Genomic DNA, 23,439 nt, shown 5'->3' with positions numbered 1-23,439 from the left:
TGAGATGGACCATATAAAATAAAGACCAAAAAATGGAGGATAAAGTGACAAAGTCTTAGAGGTGTCTCATAAATTTTCTAAAAGATAATGGAGAACATGGAAAACAAGCAATACATAAGAGAAAATGGTTGAGAATTTTCTACAATCATTACAGGACATTAATCTTGAGATTCAGCAATCCTTTCAAATCCAAGCATGGCTTAAAATTTTTCTGAACGGTAAGAAAAAAGAAAGAAAGAAAGAAAGAAAAGAAAGAAAGAAAGAAAGAAAGAAAGAAAGAAAGAAAGAAAGAAAGAAAGAAAGAAAGAAACTAACTACAAACCTAGATTCACCCCTGAGAAACTGCAAAAATATCTGCAAAAATATCTAAGAGATCTTAAAAGCAGCCGGAAGGAAGGAAGGAAGGAAGGAAGGAAGGAAGGAAGGAAGGAAGGAAGGAAGGAAGGAAGGAAGGAAAGGAATGTGGGAGGGAGGAAGACTGAAAGCACCAGATTTTAGATAAAAGTACAGAAAGTAAACTAGTTAATTATTAGAACTGAGGTAAGTTTCCTTTGACATTCATCAAAATGACAGGTAAGTATCCTGATTAAGAGCGGTGAAAATCTTGAGTATAAGAAAATGTAAAGGAGGGGGAAAGCAGGAAACTTAAATGCATAAAATGTTTCAACTCCAATCTGAAAAATATTTAAATAGAACATTAAATTATGAACTAAAGACAAATTTCCCTCAAAAACAGATAGAGCTAAGACAGGTGGAAAAGAACAAAATCCAACCTTTACTGAGTGCGAACGTTTTTAAGAAAAAGAAAACTGAGCAGTGAAAGACTAAATACATCACGGTGGAGCATGTGCGGGGAGGAGTCAAAAGGTAGAAATAGACACCGCCCAGGACTATAGACATCTAATACAGGCTGTTTACTCAACGTAATCTAAAGTGATTATTAGAACAGCCCCTTAGATATTAAGTTTTCATCCGTTATTTCTACCTGTTCACTATTTCTTCTTTTTTGTGGGTGCAGGTTCTATGTATAGTTCAATTACATTACCATGACAGTGAGACAGACCGCAAAATAAAATGTGTAGGAGACTATAAAGGGCTATTTTTGCATCTTTTAATATGGGAAATTCATATTCACCCCATAATCTTAGTGTACACTATTTTAGTTACATGGAAGCCAACCAGAAGTCCCATTTATATTTTTAGCAGTGGATATTAAGGATAAATTCCAACAGAGAGTTCTGTTTTAAACAATCCAAGTCGCCCGAACTTTGCTGATTATTCTAGCGTTGGAACATTTTCTATTTGCCTAGCACTATCTGAAATCTATGACTCACAAACCCTAGGGTATGGAATCATAGCAGTAAAGAACAGGTGAAAAGTTGTTCCTAGTTGTGTTCTGCAGGCGCATACAACTCCCGTCATCCCCTGTGCAAAAAATCAACAAATAAACATAGGCACCGCATTTCAGATTCTGTTGCGCTCCATTCGCAAGGACGCCTGGTTTTTGTAGTTTCTACATGAGGAACTGCCAGCACGTTAATAACTGCTGGGAAGGAATGAAACTACACTTCCCACAATGGCACGGGGGCGGGCTCCGGTCGGCTTACGTCATTGCTTCAGCCAACCAATGACAGCTCCGGGCGGCAGTGAGGCAAGCGCCGTCAGGCGCCAAAGTGGTTTTTTTTTTTCTTTTTTTTTTTTTTTTTTTCCGCCGAAGCTGAGCGGGTGCTGCTAGCGGAGGCGCCATATTGGAAGGGACAAAACTCCGGCGACAGCGAGTGACACAAATAAACCCCTGGACCCCCTCGTTCCCCCAGCTCTAAGGGCCGCGATGTTGTACCTAGAGGACTATCTGGAAAGTGAGTGGGCGGCGCTGGCAGGGGCAGTCTGTGGGACCTGCGGGCGGGCAAGAGCGCGAGTGGACGGGCAGGCGGGATGGCGGGAGGGAGGGGGAGGCGGGGGATGTTTCTTTCTCACGGTAACTGGCAGCCTCGCTGTGGGCTGCCGGCTCCTTCGACCCCCCCCGCACGCACGCACGCACGCAGCGACGTAAGCGCGTACTTTCGCCGTTGGCCCCGCCCCTCTGACAGACTCTCCCTTTGACAGTGATTGAACAGCTTCCAATGGACCTGCGGGACCGCTTCACTGAGATGCGCGAGATGGACCTGCAGGTGCAGAGTAAGTCGGCGCGTTTGCCCTTCTTCGCCGCGCGCGTTCAGTCCAGACTTCCCTGCCATCGACTTCATCGCCTCCGCTATTTGACTCTCCTCCGGCTCACTGGCTAGTGGATAAGGAGTTGTGAAAAAGAAAAGGCAGTGCCTAATCTTGCCTCTTGCTTTCCACGCTACTTTTCTCCTTGCTTTTACAAGAGAAGGAGGCATTAGGGCACGTGTATCTGTTTCTTCTCGAATTCGAGACTCTGCAATAAAAGCTTCTGTACCTTCAGTGAGGACGTAGATACCTGTTTTAATGCACATCGGTGTAAATGTTGAGAAGATTTTGACTTGAGCCCTTATGTATGGAACATAGATTTCAGCATTTATACTTTTGTTAAAGTTCGTTCTATTCAAAAATTTTCAAGAGCGGAAAACAGAAGCATAGGTGATACGTGGTTCTTTAGTGACCCTGGTGAACTTGGAATGTCAAATTTTGGAAAGTTACACATTATAGGATACATTCTCAATTGTCAACAGGATGATATTTTCTCGAAGTGAAGGAAATAAGATTTTACTGTAAAGCTTCTTATCTGATGTAATAAAAATATTGACTTTTTTTCTATCAGTGGTAGCTTGGTAGTCTGGTTACTTTTTCCCAAAATTAACCTTGTTCTTTCACAGAGCAGTATGTGGTTTATATGATCATTTTTTTTTTCTGTGGAGTTTCTAAAAAAGGGTTTACAATTCAAAGAAAGTAAAGAATCAATGTCTTTGGAGATAAGGTAAATACTTAGAGCAACATTACACTTAAGTACAAATTTATGTCCACCATGCTCTGAATGAACCTCATGAACTTTCCCCTTTTATGAAATGCATATAATATAGCTGTTCTAACTATCTTGTAGACATACTATGTTACAAATTAAGAATGCGAAATGAATTATATGTTACTTAATTAAAGTATATAGTTTGGTGTACCTTTATAGCTGGATGTTACTCCCGCTTTGGAGAAATTCAGCTATTCCTTAATTAAATTGTATAAGTGATAATAATGGCTGGCTGGCCTTCATGGGGTGTATCCTCAAAAAATAGGTTTCTTGATCCCATTTATTCCAGTGATGTTTAGGCTATACACATGAAATGTTTCTCATGCTGCCCATGTTTTTTGTTTTTTTAAAAGTAGAGGTGAAGGAAGACCTGGGTTTTGGGATATGATTGGGAGAAAAGGGGTATTGTGGAAAGAGATCAGAGAACCAACCATTCCTTGAGGTAGCTAAGGACCTGTACTTTTCCTCACTTGTTTCTCTGCCCCTCTCTACCTTCCGCACCATTGTTCATGAATATACTTTTCTCAGCCTCTTGTCAGTTTCATGTGGCTGCACTTAATACAAGGTGATAAGATATGGAAGCTTTCTTTTATTTGGTGGATTGTAGTGTAGAAGTCTGAATTGTGTCTTTCTTTGGCTTGCTCACAAAATTCATTTTAACTTGAAGTTAGAAAATGCTTACTTAGACAAAGGAAAATTCTTTTAAAAAATTAACTGCAAGACTTTTTAGAATCTTTAAAAACCTATTATGCCCTGAAAATCTCCAAAAGGTTTTCCTCAACTTACATAGCAACAGATTCCACCCCTCCCTTTTTTTTTTTTTTTAACTTTTCCTTTTTTAGCAGACATGGAATGAGATGACCATTCTTGGCATACGCTTAGAGAAAAACATCTAGAATAAATAATATAGTGTATGAAGTGAATAAATGATTGTACCCTCTATTTCAGTCATGATGTGAGACAATCGGGTGCTTAATGCATATAGTGAGAATTTAAAATCGTTTTATTACTTTTTCTTATGAAAAGAAATGTAGGGGTGCCTGGGGGGCTCAGTTGGTTAAGCCTCCAACTCTTGGTTTCGGCTCAGGTTATGATCTCACAGTTTGTGAGTTCGAGCCCCACTTTGGTCGGGCTCCACACTGACAGTGTGGGGCCTGCTTGAGACACTCTGTCTCTCTTTCTCTCTCTCTCTCTCTTTTTCTTTCTTTCTCTGCCCTTCCCCCCCCCCCCCCCAACACACTTGCTCTCTCTCAAAATAAATAAACTTAAAGAAGGAAACGGGAGGATTATCTACTGGTGCTTTTTAAAAAAATTTTTTAATGTTTATTTATTTTTGAGAGAGAGAGAGAGAGAGGGAGACACAGAACCTGAAACAGGCTCCAGGCTCTGAGCTGTCTCACTGAGCCTGACTCAAGGCTCGGACCCAAAAACCTGTGAGGTTGTGACCTGAGGCAAAGACAGACGGTTAACCGACTGACCCACCCAGCACCCCTCTAGTGGTACTTTCGATGAGAAATTGTGTTTTGGCACATTTGGCTGATTTAATGCCATTAGCTTTTGATCCAAAGGCTGTACTATTGAAATACTGTCGTACAGAACTTATCTATGTAGTCGACTCCTTTGTGACTGGAAAATTTTTGAAATAACAAAAATAAATTGTCAGTAGAGAAAATTGTTATTTTTTTCTAAAGTAAAGCATTTACATAATCAAAGCATGACATATTTAAGTTATTGGCCAAGTGAAAGAGTGTATGTTGTCAGATATTTTTTTCTTTCCCCAAATCAAAGCATGTATATTCAGTATATGAATTTGGTCATCTAAATATGAAATGTTTTTATTATGTCATAGATGCAATGGATCAACTAGAACAAAGAGTCAGTGAATTCTTTATGAATGCAAAGAAAAATAAACCGGAGTGGAGAGAAGAACAAATGGCATCCATCAAAAAAGTATGTTCAACACTCTGGATGATTTATCAGTAAATATTGGGACTCTCTGAAAAAGATATTTTAAAATGAAATAGTTTTCTGGATCTCAGAATGAGGGAAAGTTACCAGTGGCTCTTTAAAATTTAAATATTTTGCTGTGGTTTAGAGCTTTAGGTGTATGAATTTTTTTTTTTAATTTTTTTATTTATTTTTGAGACAGAGAGAGACAGAGCATGAGCAGGGGAGGGGCAGAGAGAGCGGGAGACACAGAATCCGAAGCAGGCTCCAGGCTCTGAGCTGTCAGCACAGAGCCCGACACGGGGCTCCAACTCACGGACTGCGAGATTATGACCTGAGCCGAAGTCAGATGGTTTAACCGACTGAGCCACCCAGGCACCCCTAGGTGTAGGAATTTTTAATAACTTTTTGGCAATAAAAATTAGCAACTTTTTTTAGAGAGTTACAGAATCATAAAAAGTACAGTTTTTTTCTTTTAATTTGTTTTATTCTGGTTACAGGTAGTTAAAGTTACCTTGTCTTTAGAGATGAAAATACTGTCTTCTAATTTTGGCCCCAAACTGGTATGAAAAATAGCACACCTTGAAGCATATTTTACATATTGCTAGGTACCTGAGTTGGTGGAATCACAGAAGAACAGAATTTTAAGAGTTGAGAAGATCCTTCAAAAATCTTTTATTTAAAACTCTCTATGAATTGGGCCTAGAAATACAGAATTCCTTGAGTTTTTGTTAATTTTATAGTACTCTTAGGTCTCTTCCAGATTAGAATGAGTATCAGATCTCCTCCCAAGGTTTGCTTTAAATGTATGACCTAGTGTATTTGGGATACATTGGAAGAACTACATAAAAGACCCACGTTTTGTCGTGACCTCCGTTTAGCTGTGTGACATTGGAAAGGTTCTTTAATATCTCTGATAATAATGGCTCCTTCATCCCTGTCCTTCATAGAATTGATCAAAGATCAACTGAGAAAGAAATTTGAAAGCTACAAATTTCGTGTATTGTGTTATTTATTTTGCCACATGGGAGGAAGATTATTTCTGTTAGGAGAAAAAAATTAGAATCTGTAACAGAATTGGTCCTGACTGGGAGGATACCTGGAGACCCAGGTGTGTATGAGTATAGACATCACATATACAGTTGACCCTTGAACAACATGGGTTTGTATCGATGGGTCCACTTTATACCTGGATTTTTTTTTTTTTTTTTTTGACAAATACAGAACAGTACCGTAAAAGTATATTCTGAATAACATTTTTTCCTCTAGTTTACTTTATTGTAGGAATACAGAATATAATGCTTGTGCAAAACATGCATTAATCTCCTGTTTATGTTATCAGTAAATGCTTCCAGTCAACAGTTGACTGTTAGTAGGTAAGCTTTTGGGGAGTCAGAAGCTCTATGTGGATTCTCAACTGCAGGGGGGTTGGCATCCCAACCCCCGCCATGTTCAAGGGTCAAATGGGCAACACCAAGTCAGTTATTATTCCTTTAACCTATTAAGTTTTTGGTGCACTGCAGCTTGGATATACCCTTAAAAGTCTAAAAGTCCATGGTTTCTATGTTTTTAAATGATTTGCTTTATATGAGGAGAAATCTAAAGTATAGATTGACATTGTATGAATTATAGGAATTAATACTTAGCTTAAGAGAGTTCTGAGACACCTGGGTGGCTCAGTTGGTTAAGTGTCCTATTCTCTATTTCTGCTCAGGTCATTATCCCAGGGTCGTGGGATCAAGCCCCTTGTCAGGCTCCTCACTGAGCTGCTTAAGATTGTCTCTCTTTCTTCCTCTGCCCTTCTCCCCCACTCTTTCGCTCTCACTGTCTCTCTCAAATTAAAAACAAACAAAAAAACCCCTGAGAGTTCCAGAACAATTGGAAAATAGAGACATGCAGGTCAGAATATTTTCAATATTTATACTTTTATTAAAAAAAATTAAAAATGGAGAGTATAAATTAGATAAATTGTAACGTTTTCTTTGAAAGAAAAGGAGTATTCATTAGTTCACATAACTTTTACTAGTTTAGAGGCTAGACTTGGAATAGTATTTAATTTTACTTATATCTTTTTTAGGAATGCTTAACATCTTCCTTTGATTCTTAACCATTGTATAAAATTTCTAATCCTACCCCATCCCCATCCTATCCTTAACTGGGTTTTTATTGCTGATGTAGGTTGACTGACATTGAATACAGGGTATGATAATGAAAATGCAGTTTTATGTCCTAACTGCACATATTTTTAAGTTATTAATTTGTTCTTAAAATGAAAATGTTTTTATTCAGGATTACTATAAAGCTTTGGAAGATGCAGATGAGAAGGTACAGTTGGCAAACCAGATATATGACTTGGTAAGTAAAATTAATGTGAATGCTGTGCTATAGTATTTACATTATGGATTATGTTTTAAGTTTCATCGGCTTGAATGTTAATAGGAAGAGCAGACTAAATTTGAGGTATTGTTTTCTTGATCACATTTAATTTGAGGTTTTAGTGTCCATTTTTGGTTTCTTTGCAGAAAAGAGAGTCTGCAGTTTTAGTTAACAGGTCTAGAACCTTACATTTTAGCCGAATTTACTTTGCTATAAGGTTTTATCCGATGTTAAACTTGTTTTTTTTTTTTTCAACAAGAATTGATGTTTAAATTTATTTTACTAATCCTTATTTTAAGGTAGTGTATTTACTTCCCTGTACATCCTCTTGAGATTCTTTCTGTGGTAAAATACATGTCAGACTACTGTGCTGACAAGACTTTTTGGTAGCCTGATTAAATGAAGAAGAGAATCATTTGAAGTCAGTGTTAACAGATAGTACTCAACTATCTATTAAGTGATGTCAATAGATAGCACTCGACGACTGGCTCAGGTGGCAGAAATGGGAAACACTCAATTAAACTTTAAAAAAAGGTTCTTTTTTGCAGTAGCAGCACTTGTGAAAGATTGAAATCACTAAGAAGACAGAAGCAGTATTTCTCAAACTGGTATAATTATGGTGCTCTCTTTTATGTTAAGCAGCTTCTAAAATACATCCTTTAGGAAATACTCATTTCTGCTTCTGCCTCAAAGCAAATTAAAGCTAAAAAGAAATAAGTGGTCACTTATGGTCTACTTTAGCATATAGATTTCACATCGTATTTTTGTAAATCTTACCTGGATGCCATCTTATTACTGAACAAGTGTATGTAAACATCAATGTTGTTGGTGAGCAAGACACGAGATAAAACGTACATACCACACATGGTGCACATTGTAAATGTTTATGCAAAACTAGCAAACATTTGTCCTGTGAAGCTATAGAAAATGTTTTGTTGTTCTCATATAGTAGAAAGTTTTACTGGTGTAAATAACCTAGGCTCTTTTGTTCATACAGTTCTGAAAATAATTTCATGAAAGATATACTGCCTAAAGGAAGGTAGAACAAATGGTAGCTTGATTTACTGTGGAATTGAAAAAAAAAAAAGGTTCTTAATTGTTTCGGTCTTGAATTATATATATAGACATAGAAAAAGACATGTATATTTGAATCCAAGAGGAAGTTGTTTAGTAACATCGTCCTCATATTTAATGATTATATGTGTCAGTCTTTATTTAGAGACTACCTTCTTTTTAAATCATATAGATCTTTGGCTGTATTCTTGGTTTATATTTTGTTATTTTAGTACTTTCTGTATGTTTAAAAAATACTTCATACACTTAGAAAAATATGTATAATATAAATATGTTCTTTTTAATATGTGTGTTTTTCTGTGTATGTATTTATATATTATTTATGAACCACGCTGTTTATTTACTCTTGTGCTTCATATAATGGAGTTTTACCTGGAGTTATAACGAAGGAGTAAAAAGTAAATACTATAAATGGCTTGTGTCCTCAAGGTGTTGGTAAACTAGTTGGGAAGATGTGCCCACAAACTAAAGTGAAGAGCCTGTATAGAAACAGTGTAACAAATAAAGATTAATGCAGTTAAAGATAAATATCTGACAAAAGACTGAACTAACTCACAGTAGAGTTATTGTTAATTTCTTAGAGGTTATGAGATGAGTGTTGAACAGAATTTATTCAGAGGCTGAGGGGCCTGGATTAGGTGTGGTATTGAGGGGAAAGCATTTCACTCAGAGATAATGGATAAACAAAGAATGAAAATAAAACCTAGTAAATTCTTTGAGGAAGAATTCCTCTTCCTAAATTCCTAATTCCTCTTCCTAATTCCTCTTCCTATCTCACTCCCTACCCTAAATCCTTATTTAGGGTAGGGAGTGAGATAATTGAAGGTGATGTGATAAACTGAACAAAATGTAATAAAAAGCAAGTGCCCATAATGGATCCATACAGACGTGAGTTCAGCCACTTCACTGACAGTGGGACTTTGGAAAAAGTATTTAATCCCAGAACCTTGGTTTCCTGATCTGTAAAATAGCAGTCTTAATTTGTGCCTTACAGATAGATTTGCACATATGTATATAAATGCTGTTAGCTGGGCAGATAGTAGGCGCTCACTTCTTTAAAGATTCACTCCATCTTATTCCTCAAACTGGAATTGTCCACTTTCTTGGAGCCACTGTTTCCCTTTCAGCTCTGCCAAGTTGCACCTGGTTTTTCTCCAGTCTCCCAGTATTTCCAGAACTGCCTTTTGTCTTGTCTTTTCTTCTTTCTTTCCTTCCTCTCCCCTTCCTTTCTCTGTCCTCCTTCTGCCTTTTCTTTTTGTGACTTTTCTTTTCCTCTCCCCCTTTTGCTTCCTTCCTATTTTAGCACTCCATATTAAATTGCTGTTTCAGGCTATTGTGACATCTCTAAAATAAAAATCCATTCTTCTTTGAGACTTAATTGTCTATTATCATCCTTCCATCTTTCTGACCTTCCTCAGTCTCCATGGGTGTCACTCATAATGGTTGCTGTTCCTCAGGACTCTGTCCTTGACCTGCATTCTTTCTTACTGTATTCAAGTAGTTCTCACGTAGAGGTAACTCTTCCCTTCTTCTGCCCAACTCCAGAGGCCAGAAAGACCAAATGACACATGGTGAAGAACTGATCTCTCAAATGCCAGTTTTATCCCCTGCCCCACACACAACCCAAGTTGAGAAATCTCTCCATTAATTTTCTGTGTGTTCTCTTAGTTCTAGCAATTAAACATGAATGATTCCCCAAACTCAGACTTGTCTTCTGAACCTATTCATCTTACCTGAGAATTCCAGGCCCTGGAGCTCAGTGTATTCAGTCTTAACTCTTAGTCTCCCCTTCAACTTCTCTCAGAAGAACCACTGATCTTCCAGTTATTCACATTGGAATACCGAAAGTTATCCTAGCCTCCTCCTCGTCCCTGGCCTCCCCACATTTAGTGGATCACTATGTCGTGTTCATTTTTATTTTCTAAGCATCTCTCATTACCCCTTCCTCTCCAATTCTACAGCCTGCCATCATTCAAGAACTTTAACAACAACAAATGACTGGCATGCTTTTCCTTTCATCTTTGCTTAGGAAACTTTCTCCATCTTTCATAATCCTCCACATGCAGTCTCTTTATTAAAATCGCCTTAATATTGATATCTGTGTCATTTATATCTAGGAGACGAGATTTGACCACTTAGGAAAGTCAACAAGAGTGATTAAAAAAATTTTTTTTTAATTAGTTTTATTTTTGAGAGGCAGAGAGAGAGCGCGTGTGGGGGAGGAGCAGAGAGAGAGGGAGACACAGAATCCAAAGCAGGCTCCAGGCTCTGAGAGGGCAGCACAGAGCCTGATGCGGGGCCCAAACTCATGAACCGTGAGATCATGACCTGAGCCGAAGTCGGACGCTCAACTGACTGAGCCACCCAGGCACCCCACAACAAGAGTGATTTAAACAAAAGATTTATTTTCCTCTCATGTAAAATAACTGTTGGAGGAGGCAGGCCAGGAGCTGTGTGGCAACCCCGACATCTTTGTTGTCCCAGGCTGCTTCTGATCTGTTCCTCCTCTTTTCTGGATAGGTAGAAGAATTGCTGTGGGGGTTACTCAAAAGGGCGTATTTTGCAATTCAGTCAGCTCCTTTAAAGGAGCCTGGAAATCTTACCTACTGATTCCTGCTTATCTTCTTGACTCCTTCTAGCTACAAGAGAGGCTGAGAGATGTTGCTTAACAGGGTACATTGCAACCCTTGGAGTACAATTGGGGTTCTATCCGTAAGGAAGGAGGCTATTGAGTAGGTAATTAGCAGTTTGGGCCTTACCTTACCCTCAACAGAATCATACTGACCTCTAAATATTGTTATTCCCATGATTTTATTATTACTTGAATTAAATGATAATTATGTATTTACCTTTTACTTGTATGTGTGTCTTCCCTACTATAAATGTCAAGGACTATGTCTTTAAAAAATCTTTTAGTGTTTTCAGACTGTAGCGTAGTTATTTCTCAGTAAACATTTGTTGAACAAGATCGCCTAAATTATTTAATGGAGACGAAAAGGCACTAACGGGACTCCCACATTATGAGTTTAGTGGCTAGAGTTTAGTGGTGTTCAGTTTGTTGCATCAGATATGGCAGTTGAGTGACATTTTCTCAGAAGGTAACAGAGTCACATTTTAGTATGCTAAGTTTGGCTTGGTTTTGACGGACAAACACAGGCTGCTGTGCCAAACACGGGTAGGCAAATAGCCACCTCTTGTCAAAGTATGGCTTTAAACCAAGAGAAATGAAAGTAATATAATTCAAGTGAGTTTAGTTTCCTTTATAGAATCGCTTTAGGAGACCACACATTCAATCTCATGATCTATGTCTTTGCTCACATCTTTTTGGCATCCCTTTCTTTAAATTGCTCTCAATTTTTTTAGTGTCTTCAGTTTAGATAGATTTCTATCTCTGATACATAAGCTCATTTTGAAAGTTCTAAAACAGGATTTATAGGTATGCCTTCAGCAAAAGGGGCATTTTTTAAAAAATATAAAAAACTTATTATGAGGTACATGTTTTATTTAAATACCTTTCACTTTATAGTTGTACATTAATAATTTTTGACTATTTTCAGTACCTTTGCTTTTAAAGAGATTCCTTTTAAAGTATGAAAACGTTTATTAAACACTATTAGGCCTTGACAGTTCAAAATTATGACAATATTATTTTCGTAAAATAAAAAATAGTAGATCTCCTAGCCAGGGCCCTTGAGGGTACATAAGGTTTGTAGTCATTCTCTACCCTCAGAGCCTGGCACAACAGATTCGTTGAATGGTGAGCACAAGGACAAAGACTTCGGAGGTGATCTAATCCAGTGTTTCCCAGACCATAATATTCGCATCCTACCCTCAGGCTTTTAGAGTGTTCATATCATCTGTACATCCATTTACTAAGTAAATTTTAAAATGAAATTTATGTAAGAGGAAAATTTATTTGGTAATCTGATATTATTAATGTAAGTGAAAAAATGAGTATCACTTATCACAAATAAGTCATTATAAAATGTTAAAAAACAATAGCCTCCTTGGAATACTTGTGCTCCGTGTTGTTGCACCACTTTGCCAGAGTGGCATGTGGAATTTGAGCACTTTACACTTGAGGGTAAGTGTACTTTTGCAGGTAATTGCAGTTGAACGTAAGGGAATTATTGCCTTGTTCATAGGGAAGTTATTAAATGAATTTACTATCTTAAATTGGTTATAGTCCCCAAAATATCAACAGTAAGTATCCAGGTGAAAGTCTTTATAAATAGGAAAGAGGGGAAAAAAAAAAAAAAGGAAAGAGGAATTAAATTCCTATAACATTTACCACTTGAGAGCTTAGGGAGCTAAATACTTCAAAGGTGAGTGGATAGGGCATAGTATAAATGTAAACTTACAGCAATTTTCATTCATAGATCATTTATCCAATAAACAGAGGTACCTCTATTTATACACTTCTGCATAGTGGGAGAGAGTAACTTTCATTCATTCAGCAAATATTTGTAGAGCTCCAGCTATGAGCAGTCATTGGTATAGTGGGCAGTAATGACAGACAAGCAATGAATATAGGCATAGTATCAAATAAAGATTAGATTTTGGTAAGTGCTGTGAAGGAAATAAACATTGTGGAAAGAGGGATGAAGAATGAATTACCAGGGGAGGCTGTTAAGAATGTCGCCAGGATGAGTGTAGTCTTAGTAGGTGACATTTGAGGTAGTACTTGGAAAACGAGAAGGAGCCAGCCATGGGAAAGGAGCTTCAGAAAGCACATTTCGGGCAGATGATGTAGATGATGTACCACGCGTCAAGTCTGAGGGGGAAAAGGGCTTGGCCGGTCCAATCAGAAAGAGGCCAGTGTAGTTGGTGTATGTAAGAAAGGTATTCAGAGGAGGCAGGCAGGAGCCACCACAGGCAAGGTCCTCCTGTAAGCCAATGCAAGCTGTGTGTTTTTTCTTCTGAAAGCAGCAGGAGGCCACCTTAAACAGGAGTGAAGTATACCTTAGAGGAGATTGTCTGCATGCCTTTGCTTAAACATTGTGTTATTGTGGTAATTTCAAGTAAGCATATTTACAGATTTTAATGTACAATAATTTAGTATATAATTGTATTTGATTTGCCCCTCAGTGTTTTATATAGCATGGTATTTGATTGTATTATTAATTTTTGAGATACTTTATTTACTTTTAACGTCAGTAGTAAACTTTTAATACCTAGAAGTAGCCCTACACTGTTACTTTCATTTATTAAGAAAAGAAACGAGACTGCATAAATATCCACAAATGAAGAGATTGGTGGAATTAGAGGTTCTGTAGAACAAACTGAAAATTTATTTCAGTAGTTGTCTTAGTGAAATGAACAACAACAAAAAGCTGTCCTATTAAAATAATTTCCTTCTAGAATCCTGATGCTCATAGTCATTAAACACTTATTTGTGTTTCTCAGTCAGATGTCACTGTCATAAGGCTGTATTACATTACAATACCTAATAAAGTTGATTTGTGTACACTCTGATAGAATTTGAGCTTTTAGTTAATGCTTGAATGATTTTAGCAATCTCTTACATTGCTCAGTACCCTTGAACTTGCTTCTTTTTTATATCCTGGCCTGTTCCTGAGATGATTATATTTCAGGTCTACATTTTACCTATAAATTTGAGAATTCTTCATCTGATACTCTAATTAAGGAAATATATTGTGTAAGTTTGACCTTTTGATTTGTCTCCTATCCTCATTGTCTTTAAGGAAGATTAGATGTAGTTTATGTGCTTAGGCCTCAAATATTTGATTCAGCCTAAAGATGGGTCAAATTTTCACCTATTTTAAATAAAATTCAGAGATGTGGAGGATCATTTTCATGACTTGTCAGAGTAATAATTTGCCATCACGTCTCCTTTTTCTTCTCCAATTTACCCTCTTTATTCACTGTTACCAGATCTTTTCACAGTTAGAAATTGATCTCTCATTGTCATAAATTTCAACTTAGAACTTTATATACTAACTTGTGCTCTTTCTAAAAGGGCAAGCTAGACGTTTAAATTTTAGAATGGCATGGTATTAGAAGCCATAAATCACGCAGAAACTTTTTAAAATGCTGTATTTCATTCAGTTTGGGTCCACCAGTGACACATCTTAAAATTTGAATATTGGAAAACTGGGAGTCAAAAGAGAAAGAATAAATGATTACAGTTCTATGCAAAAATGTTCAAGTATGAGGATTTTTTTTGTTTCATGCAGAGGGGCCAAGAGTGACTTAAATATCTTTGTGATCATCAATATGTTAACAAATAATGTTGACAGAATTTCCTTTGGCTCTCAAGAAGTCAGAAAAAAGGTAATTGATTTAAAATTAAAGGAATTACATTTGGGGTTATCAGATATGATTTGGGGCTATAGAGTAAGGAAGATTTTGCTGCTGTTATTTATTGACATTAAATGGGGAGCAAATCAAATAATTAGACTCCATGGTCAGCCTTGTGTTAGAAAGCTGTGGTTAATGGAAAATGTCTCTCAGTTGGCGTAGGACCCTCTTTACTACTATAAATCAATCTTATGAGGTCAGATGTGTGTGGAGGAGTGGGGTAATTTAGGTTCTTGCTTTGCCTGATACCTATGGGGCCATTATGGTGATCTGCCAGAACGGGTGCTCTACCCATGCAGAATCGTGAGGGTAGAGGACATGCAGTCCACAGCTTTCAGTCAAGTTCAGTGTTCTTTCTGTGGCTGTTTAATACCATTTAAGTACTCTGGTGCTTTATAGCTTAAGTTAAATCTGTGGTCAACTTTCTAACTTTAATTCGATTTAGTACATCAGCGGTGAATCTGAGACAAATTAATTCTCATTGCCTACTGATTGCTTATAATACTCATCTGTTCATAATCTTTTTTTACCTTTCAGGTGGTAGGAATGATTGGAAGTTATTTTCCAAAGCTGCCTGCCTACTACAATGTGGTTTAGGCTTTTCTGTGTTGGTTTATTTTAATTATGTTTTTGGTTTTTAGAATTATGAAATCGTGGGATTCTGCTGCTTTTTCTGAGCTGCTAGTACTGGAAAATTCCATCATTTTCCATGTTCTCATGTATGATAACCCTTATCAGTACTATCTTTAATGCATCGAAACAGTTATTAGATGCAGGGGTGGAAGGAGTTAGGGGAGGGTCCATGGCGTCGCCATCTCACTCTGGCACCATCTTCCCAGCCAAGATTCTAATATTCTACCTGTCTATACTGTACATACCTGTTACAGGCCACACTGTTCTTTACTTTTTATTTTTTTTCTTAGAATCCTTTGTCTTTCTGTGTCTATTCATTCTTTCCATCCCTTCAAAGATGATACATTCTTCACCCTCTAACTCATTTATACCTCCTTTATGTCTACCACAGCCCAGTGTTTTATATATATATATATATATATATATATATATATATATATATATATATATTTTTTTTTTTTTTTTAATGTATTTCTTCTGATCCTTTTCCAGCTTTTGCTTATTTGCTACATCTAGGAGATATATATTTTAAAACATTAGGTTAAACATCTTACAGAAATCTTGATTTGTCAACTAAATTGTAATTCCTATGAAGGCAGGGATTCTCTCTCATTTTTCATGTGTCTGGCATTTAACCCAGTGCTAACTAAGCACATAATAGGAATGCAGTATTTAGTGGTAGTATGATTGTAGGTAATAAAGTTGGTGGAGTATTTTCATTGCATTGAGTGTTCTTGGAATTTAAATATGAGTATTTTTTCTGACTTCCCTTGAGATTACATTTTGACAATGTAAGATGTATTCTTGAATAACTGAGGTCTGTGTTCACACATTATTATTGGATGGGAGGTTCCATTAAAGAATGCTCAATTACCTGCATGTTCTTTGAATAGGAGCAACTGTCTGTAATATGTGACTCTATAGGATTTTAAATATTGCGAGGACAGTCTCTACCAGGCTCTGAAAAATGACTTGCGTGTGAAGATGGAGGGGAAAATTGGGTTTTAAAATATTGAAAAGTCACTAACCAATACCCCAATGGGTGCTGCTAATATACAAAATATAAATAATGAGATATTCTTATTTTTCTATTTGAATTCTCTTATTCTGAGTTAATAAACAGTTGGGTGCTGCATACAGAAGTTCAGAGGGCAATGTTAGGTATAGATGGTGAAGTACAATTTATTACAAATAGATCAGAGTTAAGTTCCTTTTCCATAAGGCATTAACTGTTGCTTTTGGCTATCTTACTTAAACCCTCTAAGCCTTAGTTTCTTCCCTTATGAAATGGAGACAGTAAAAACCTATGTCAGAAGATCAGAGCAAGGGCTAGAAAAGACAGAAGAGCATCTGATGCACCAAGCACGTTATGTGGCGTCTGACACAAACAAATTATCTTTTGCTACTTTTCTCCCCATCTCCTTCATTTTAGGTACACGTTATTTTGTTCTTATTTAATTTTTTTTTTGCCCTCATGATGTATCATAGACCTCTTGATACTTGTCAGAAAGTCACTCTTAAATTATTTAACAATGATCCATTGGGAATCTGGAGTTTGAAAAAAGGTGTTGTCAAGAATATAACAGCATTTTTCAAAAAATTTGTGTTTTCTTTGTTTCACTTCAAAGTAGTAAATTTGAAAAAGCATTGAAAAAATTTTTAATATTAACCTTAAGAAATTAAGACTTGCTGCTAGTTGGAGGTATCATATAGTTTTCTGAAATCAGTCAAAAGATCTCTAGGTGAATGAAAAAATTTGCTACCTTAACAAGGACAGTAGTATTACAGTAAAACCATTTTAACCAGGCTCTTTGGGGAATAGAGTTTTCTGGCTAAAAACTCCCTTTGTTTCAACCCTTTACATCAATGTTTACAAGTATAATGGTTTAATTTTCTGCCTTCGAGAAATGTATGTATAGAATATAGGAGCCTCTTTGTTTATAGACAAGGATCTTTCATTCTTCATTCTAAATAACAGTTATTATAGGATGGCAGTGTGGATGACCTTATTATAAGTAGGGGATTAGGTTGAAAGTAATCCCAGGGGATACTATAAAAAGTTACCAACCCTCCTGCACTTCCTCTCCCCTCAAGTCCCAAATACCAGTTTTGCTTTAGTTCCATATCCCACCTCTTCTGAATGTTTTCTCACAAATTGTGATTTTAGTTTCTTAAAACTTCAAATTATTAAGGGAAACTTGAGAGATTATTTTGTCTAGCACCCTCATTTCATAGATTAAAAAGCTGAGGTGTAGGTTAATTGACTTGCTCAAGGATATTAAGCGGATTCACTAAAAGAAGAAAGGTTTAGTTTTCCTCATTAAACTGACACTTTAATAGTGTCCCAAATTTTGGTGGTTATCTTTGATCTTCTTTGAAACAGGTAGATCGACACTTGAGAAAGCTGGATCAGGAACTGGCTAAGTTTAAGATGGAGCTGGAAGCTGATAATGCTGGAATTACAGAAATATTAGAGAGGCGTAAGTAAAATTTACAGTTTTCCATCAATGTCGGACAGTCCATGTGCGAATCACTAAGGAGACACTTATCCCATGGGGACTTCTCAGATCCCGCGCTTCTGTGGATGGTGGCACCTGGGTCGGACAAGCGTGGACTCTAGCAGTTAGAACATTTGGGTTATGGATGCTGAGAGAGAGGATACAGGATATCATACACTCTCTCTTTATTAAAATCACATATTAAGTCATTCCATTTTTTAATATGCATATATATATTAGTAAGTTGAGTGGTAAGAACAAAGATTTAAAGAAATAGAACCATCTAGAAACAGGTTAACCATCTGTCTTTAAATGTATTGACTTTGCCCTGCCTATTGGATACACTTTAACTTTGAGGAAAGTTTTTCTTTTTTCTTCCTAAGAACTGCCTTAAGGTTTTTTCCCTCAGTAAGAAAGATTTTAATTAGTTCCAAAACACTTCCTCTCTTTCTCAAGTAAGTCCTTCTTAAACTTTTTCTTATTCATGAGAAGTCATTTTAATATTTCTTTGCAAGGTTCGACTTGATCTCCTGCTATAATTTACCTGTTTATTACTTTTTTTTTTTTCTTGGTTCATTTCAACAGCAAGAACAAGTTTCTACACACTGATGAAAAATTTATTTATGGTATTAGGTGATGTGTTTATATATGTATGTATGTATACATGTATGTATGTATATATATTATACACACACACACACACACACACACACACTCTCTCTCTCTCTCTCTCTCTCTCTCTCTCTCTCTCTCTTTTTCTTTCATACACATGCTCCCTAGAATAGGGAAACAACCAGTCATGAATCCATCTTGGTATCCGTAGTGCATTTTTGTATTCAAAAGTAGATCTATCACTTTAGATGATCGTCTGATTTATTTGTGATACTTTTATTCCAAGGAAATCCTATTTGAGAATAGTATTTTGAGACAAAATAAAATATAACTGCTCTAATTTTTTTTTGAAATGCTGACAGTAGCTGTGAATAACAGTAACTCATGCCTATTCAGTACTGCAGGAAGGTTAATTATGCATCATCTGTAAGGACACAGACATATGGAACTAAACCAGATCAAGTTCTAAAATCTGCTCCACCCTGTGCCCTGCCATAATTTCATCTCAAGGGATCAAGATAAACCCAGAATATTTCTTTAAAAGCATGTTAATGCTTGGCAGTAGAGATTCTGTGCCTAACTTCTTTCAGGAAGTCTTTACTATCATGTGTCATTTTAATGATCAAAGAATTTTCTTTCATGTACTAATGCCCCATCACCTAATACTGTAGGATCTCCCATTGAAAGGTCTTCTTCAATCCAGTATAATTAGTTTGAGTTTTTCAGATCTTATCGGTAATGGACTTATGATATCCATTCATCCACTTATGTGGTACCCACTGTCCTGAATTCCCCAATTAGACATTAGCATGCCTTGAGCTGTTTTGTACTTAAGGTGAATATTAAGAAGTGGATTATGTATTGTTTAGAGGGAGGATGAAATTGGCTCAGGGTGAAACTGGAAGTGGTGATTCTCTAATGTGCTTAACTAAAATGATACAGGCGTATGCATAGAACTTGCCAGTCCTTTGCTGGGTAAGGGTACATAGTGCCTTTAGTTGATTGACCTGTAAATTTTTGTGTTGACATTTAATGGAGTTGTATCTCTGTGCCTTTTTTTTAGGATCTTTGGAATTAGATACTCCCTCACAGCCAGTGAACAATCACCATGCTCATTCACATACTCCAGTGGAAAGTAAGTTTGGTTTAGGGCAGCTAAAATTAAAAACTCATTATATTAGCTGTATATTCTTTTTAACTGGCTCTATGCCATCAGTTGAGGGGGGAAAAAGTTCCCTTCCTTTTCTTTTGTGAGATCTACTTTTTCATTATAGTTCCTGGTGGACTTACCTTCTTCATTTGGGAAAAAAGTGTATTTGATTTGGGAGTAGAGAGTTTGCTTTTCCTGGAATACTTGGAGGACAAATGTATGGTATTAATAGCAGTATACACTTCCATATGCAGACACCTGACTCTCTCTAGAGAGTGTTAAAACCCAAGGCAAATGATAACTACTTGATGGTAGGCTCTTTGTTTTTGTTGTTTTGTTTTGTTTTTCATCCTTGCTTGTCCAGTGCTTAGCCTACTTTGGCATATAAGAAGGTCTCAAATGATTGGTGGGCGAGTGAGTAAATGAATGCTTGGTTGGATGTTAGCTTGCTAGAAGACTGTATCAGTGCATTTTGTGACAGATCAACTTGAATGAAAGAAGGGTTGACTGAAAACTGTTCAAAAATTGTAGAGTTTTGAAAACAAAGTTCCTCTCATGTTATATGTAAAACCATGGTGAATCGTGGGTTATCTGCAGTACTTTGCTACTGAAGTTTTGTGGGGTTTTTTTTGTGATTTGTGTGAGAGGTCTCCTCTTTTTTTTTTTTTTTTTTTTTTTTTTTTGAGAAGTCTACTCTTAATGAAATAGGTGACACAGAGAGTTCTTCTTATCCTGTCCTCTAAGAAAACAGACTGTTCTGTATTCTGTGAAGAACTCAGAACATAGCTGTACTTGTTTATAACTGGATGGAAGTATTATGCCTTGTCCATAGTTCTTTAAAGTTTAAAAACACACAGATTCTTTCTTTATATTCAGAAAGGAAATATAATCTGACTTCTCACCATACAACAACAGATCATATTCCTGAAAAGAAGTTTAAATCTGAAGCTCTTCTATCTACCCTTACATCAGATGCATCTAAGGAAAATACGTTAGGTAAGTTTATTATCTTAAATATCAATTTTGCTTTTTGTTTCTGTTAAAATAAGGGGAGGGGCGCCTGGGTGGCGCAGTCGGTTAAGCGTCCGACTTCAGCCAGGTCACGATCTCGCGGTCCGTGAGTTGGAGCCCCGCGTCGGGCTCTGGGCTGATGGCTCGGAGCCTGGAGCCTGTTTCCGATTCTGTGTCTCCCTCTCTCTCTGTCCCTCCCCCGTTCATGCTCTGTCTCTCTCTGTCCCAAAAATAAAAAAAAATAAAAATAAAAAAAATAAAATAAAATAAGGGGAAATTAAAGTGTTCGGGATTAACGAAGCTTACAGATTTTTTACTTGGTTGAAGTCCACATGTGGGAAAAGAAGAAAAAGGGAAAATGGAACATGAAAATTTTATAGTGGCGTGAAAATGTTAAATTTAACGATTATATCTGTACTGGGAAATAATGTATTTTAAGCTCACTAACATTATGTTCTCTCCAACCATTCTTATTTCTTCTTTAATTCTACATAGGGTGTCGAAATAACAATTCTACAGCCTCTTCCAACAATGCTTACAACGTGAATTCCTCCCAACCTCTGGCATCCTATAACATTGGCTCATTATCTTCAGGAACTGGTGCAGGGGCAATTACCATGGCCGCAGCTCAAGCCGTTCAAGCCACAGCTCAGGTAAAAAGGAAGGGGTTTGGAAATGGGTACATTTTGTCTGAATCATTGACAAACTTGAATAGAAACAACTAGATGTGAACAGAAAGAGTTTTTTTACGTTGTGTAGTTCCATTTTTAAATCATGGTTTTATGGTATCTGATGAATATTTAATGAAATGAATATGCATTAATTTACCTGATTGATAATGAAAAGTGAAAAATAGTTTTGTGCAATCTCATGCAGAGCCCTTCACCCAGTAATTGCTCATGATGTGCATAGTCTTGACAGTGAGCCACAGCACCTGCTAGGAGAGCACTCTGTTCTCTCTGCTGGTTTCGGGGTTTCTTCAATGGCCTCAGGACTTAGATTGCCAAATTAATATATTCCAAATTAAGTTGCCCACTCTATAGTCACCTCCTAACTGTGTAAAAACTGATTTTAAATCTTTACATAAAGTAGCTTAAATTACAGTGATGAAAATAATGGCTTAAACAAAATAATACTGGATAACCAACATAATATTATAACTAGTAGGACTGAAAAAGAAAGTCTGCATACTTATGTTTATTAATATTCTCCATGAATGTCTATTTAAGATGAAAGAGGGACGAAGAACATCAAGTCTAAAAGCCAGTTATGAAGCGTTTAAGAATAATGACTTTCAGCTGGGAAAAGAATTTTCAATGCCCAGAGAAACAGCTGGCTATTCATCATCTTCAGCACTCATGACTACATTAACACAGAACGCTGGTTCATCAGCAGCCGACTCACGGAGTGGGAGAAAGAGCAAGTAAGTTTGATCATTACAGTAGCCCCATGCCTTTACTAAGTATGCAGGCTACTTGCTACCCAGCTGGGCTTCCGTATATTAAACACAGGTAGCATATAAAGGATCAGGGTGACCTTTAGGGAAGCAGGGAGACATGACATTTTCATTCACACTGCCCTACTTTGGAGGAGTAAAGTCTTTAGAAGACGTTAAGTGTCTTTAATCTTTCTAAAGTCTTACATTGGGTATAAATGACTTCTGTTTACTTTCTTTCGTTCCCTAGGATAAACCATTTTATGGAACTTTTTTCAGCTATCATCCCTTATTTTATCATTGTTTCAATGTAAATTAATGCATAAGACACAAATTTTATCCTGGGAATTTTTTTGAATAAAATTATTCACTTTTATTAAAAGTAAATTATCTTCCTTCATTCTTGGTCTTATGCCCCCAAAACTGAAATTATGAAAATATCTCTAGATTGAGTGTATGAGACTCTAAGGAAGATTGTCTGAATTTTAAATATGAAAACTTCACAGCATTCGGCGCCACCTGTCCCAGGTGTCTGCGTTTGGTAGGTGTTCCGCCATCATGGAAGTTCTGAATGGTAGGCCAGAAGAATAGGTTACCTAGTAATTGCATCATAATTTATTTTTAAATGTATTCTATCTTCTGTGGGTAAATCTCTAAAAGAATGATCAATGTAGAATCAACACAAAAGTGCTAGATATCCTAAAAAATAATTCATCTTAGTGACCCAAATTTATTATAACTGCCGATGATAAATTTCCCTATTTTTAAAATTTAATTTTAGCATATAAATAATAGTAAATTGCTTGTGAATTTTAACACTCTGTTTCCTATCTAACACAGGTAAGTATTCACGTATTGACAGATGGTCATGATCATTTTCATCAAATGCTTTTGTGTATTTGTATATATATTTTTTTATTTAAATTCAAGTTAGTTAACATACAGTGCAGTCTGGCTTCAGGAGTGGAACCCAGTGATTCATCTCTTACATATGCCACCCAGTGCTCATCCCAAAAAGTGAGAGCAAACGGGATTGCTGGAGGGGAGGAGGGGGGGGCAGTTAGACAGGTGATGGGCATTAAGAAGGACACTTTTTGGGATGTGTATTTGTATTTTAGATTTTGATGAACAGTATTCACTTGGCTTAAAAATACAAAGAATGGGGCGCCTGGGTGGCTCAGTTGGTTAAGCGACCGGCTTCGGCTCAGGTCATGATCTCACGGTCCGTGAGTTTGAGCCCCGTGTCGGGCTCTGTGCTGACAGCTCAGAGCCTGGAGCCTGTTTCAGATTCTGTGTCTCCCTCTCTCTCTGCCCCTCCCCCGTTCATGCTCTATCTCTCTCTGTCTCAAAAATAAATAAACGTTAAAAAAAAAAATTAAAAAAAAATACAAAGAATGTC

The 23,439-nt window shown here is 36.8% G+C and overlaps 1 protein-coding gene across 2 annotated transcripts in view; it reads left to right on the top strand.

Moving 5' to 3' along the window:
* Positions 1–1,700: 1,700 nt before the first annotated feature.
* Positions 1,701–23,439, top strand: part of ING3 (inhibitor of growth family member 3) — a 29,211-nt gene continuing 7,472 nt past the window's right edge. Inside the window, exons 1-9 of one of the 2 annotated variants that reach the window (XM_058724481.1) lie at positions 1,701–1,859; positions 2,107–2,178; positions 4,833–4,933; positions 7,220–7,285; positions 17,718–17,814; positions 19,508–19,579; positions 20,510–20,590; positions 21,101–21,258; positions 21,835–22,028. In XM_058724481.1, the coding sequence (XP_058580464.1) occupies positions 1,832–1,859; positions 2,107–2,178; positions 4,833–4,933; positions 7,220–7,285; positions 17,718–17,814; positions 19,508–19,579; positions 20,510–20,590; positions 21,101–21,258; positions 21,835–22,028 (869 nt within the window). In that variant the 5' untranslated portion in view covers positions 1,701–1,831. Of the gene's footprint in view, positions 1,860–2,106; positions 2,179–4,832; positions 4,934–7,219; positions 7,286–17,717; positions 17,815–19,507; positions 19,580–20,470; positions 20,591–21,100; positions 21,259–21,834; positions 22,029–23,439 lie in introns of both variants that reach the window. The other variant, XM_058724480.1, reaches the window with a different exon arrangement.

The sequence above is a fragment of the Neofelis nebulosa genome, chromosome 4 (assembly GCF_028018385.1).
Source record: "Neofelis nebulosa isolate mNeoNeb1 chromosome 4, mNeoNeb1.pri, whole genome shotgun sequence".
NCBI lineage: Eukaryota > Metazoa > Chordata > Mammalia > Carnivora > Felidae > Neofelis > Neofelis nebulosa.
This window is presented reverse-complemented; position numbering and strand designations above follow the sequence as displayed.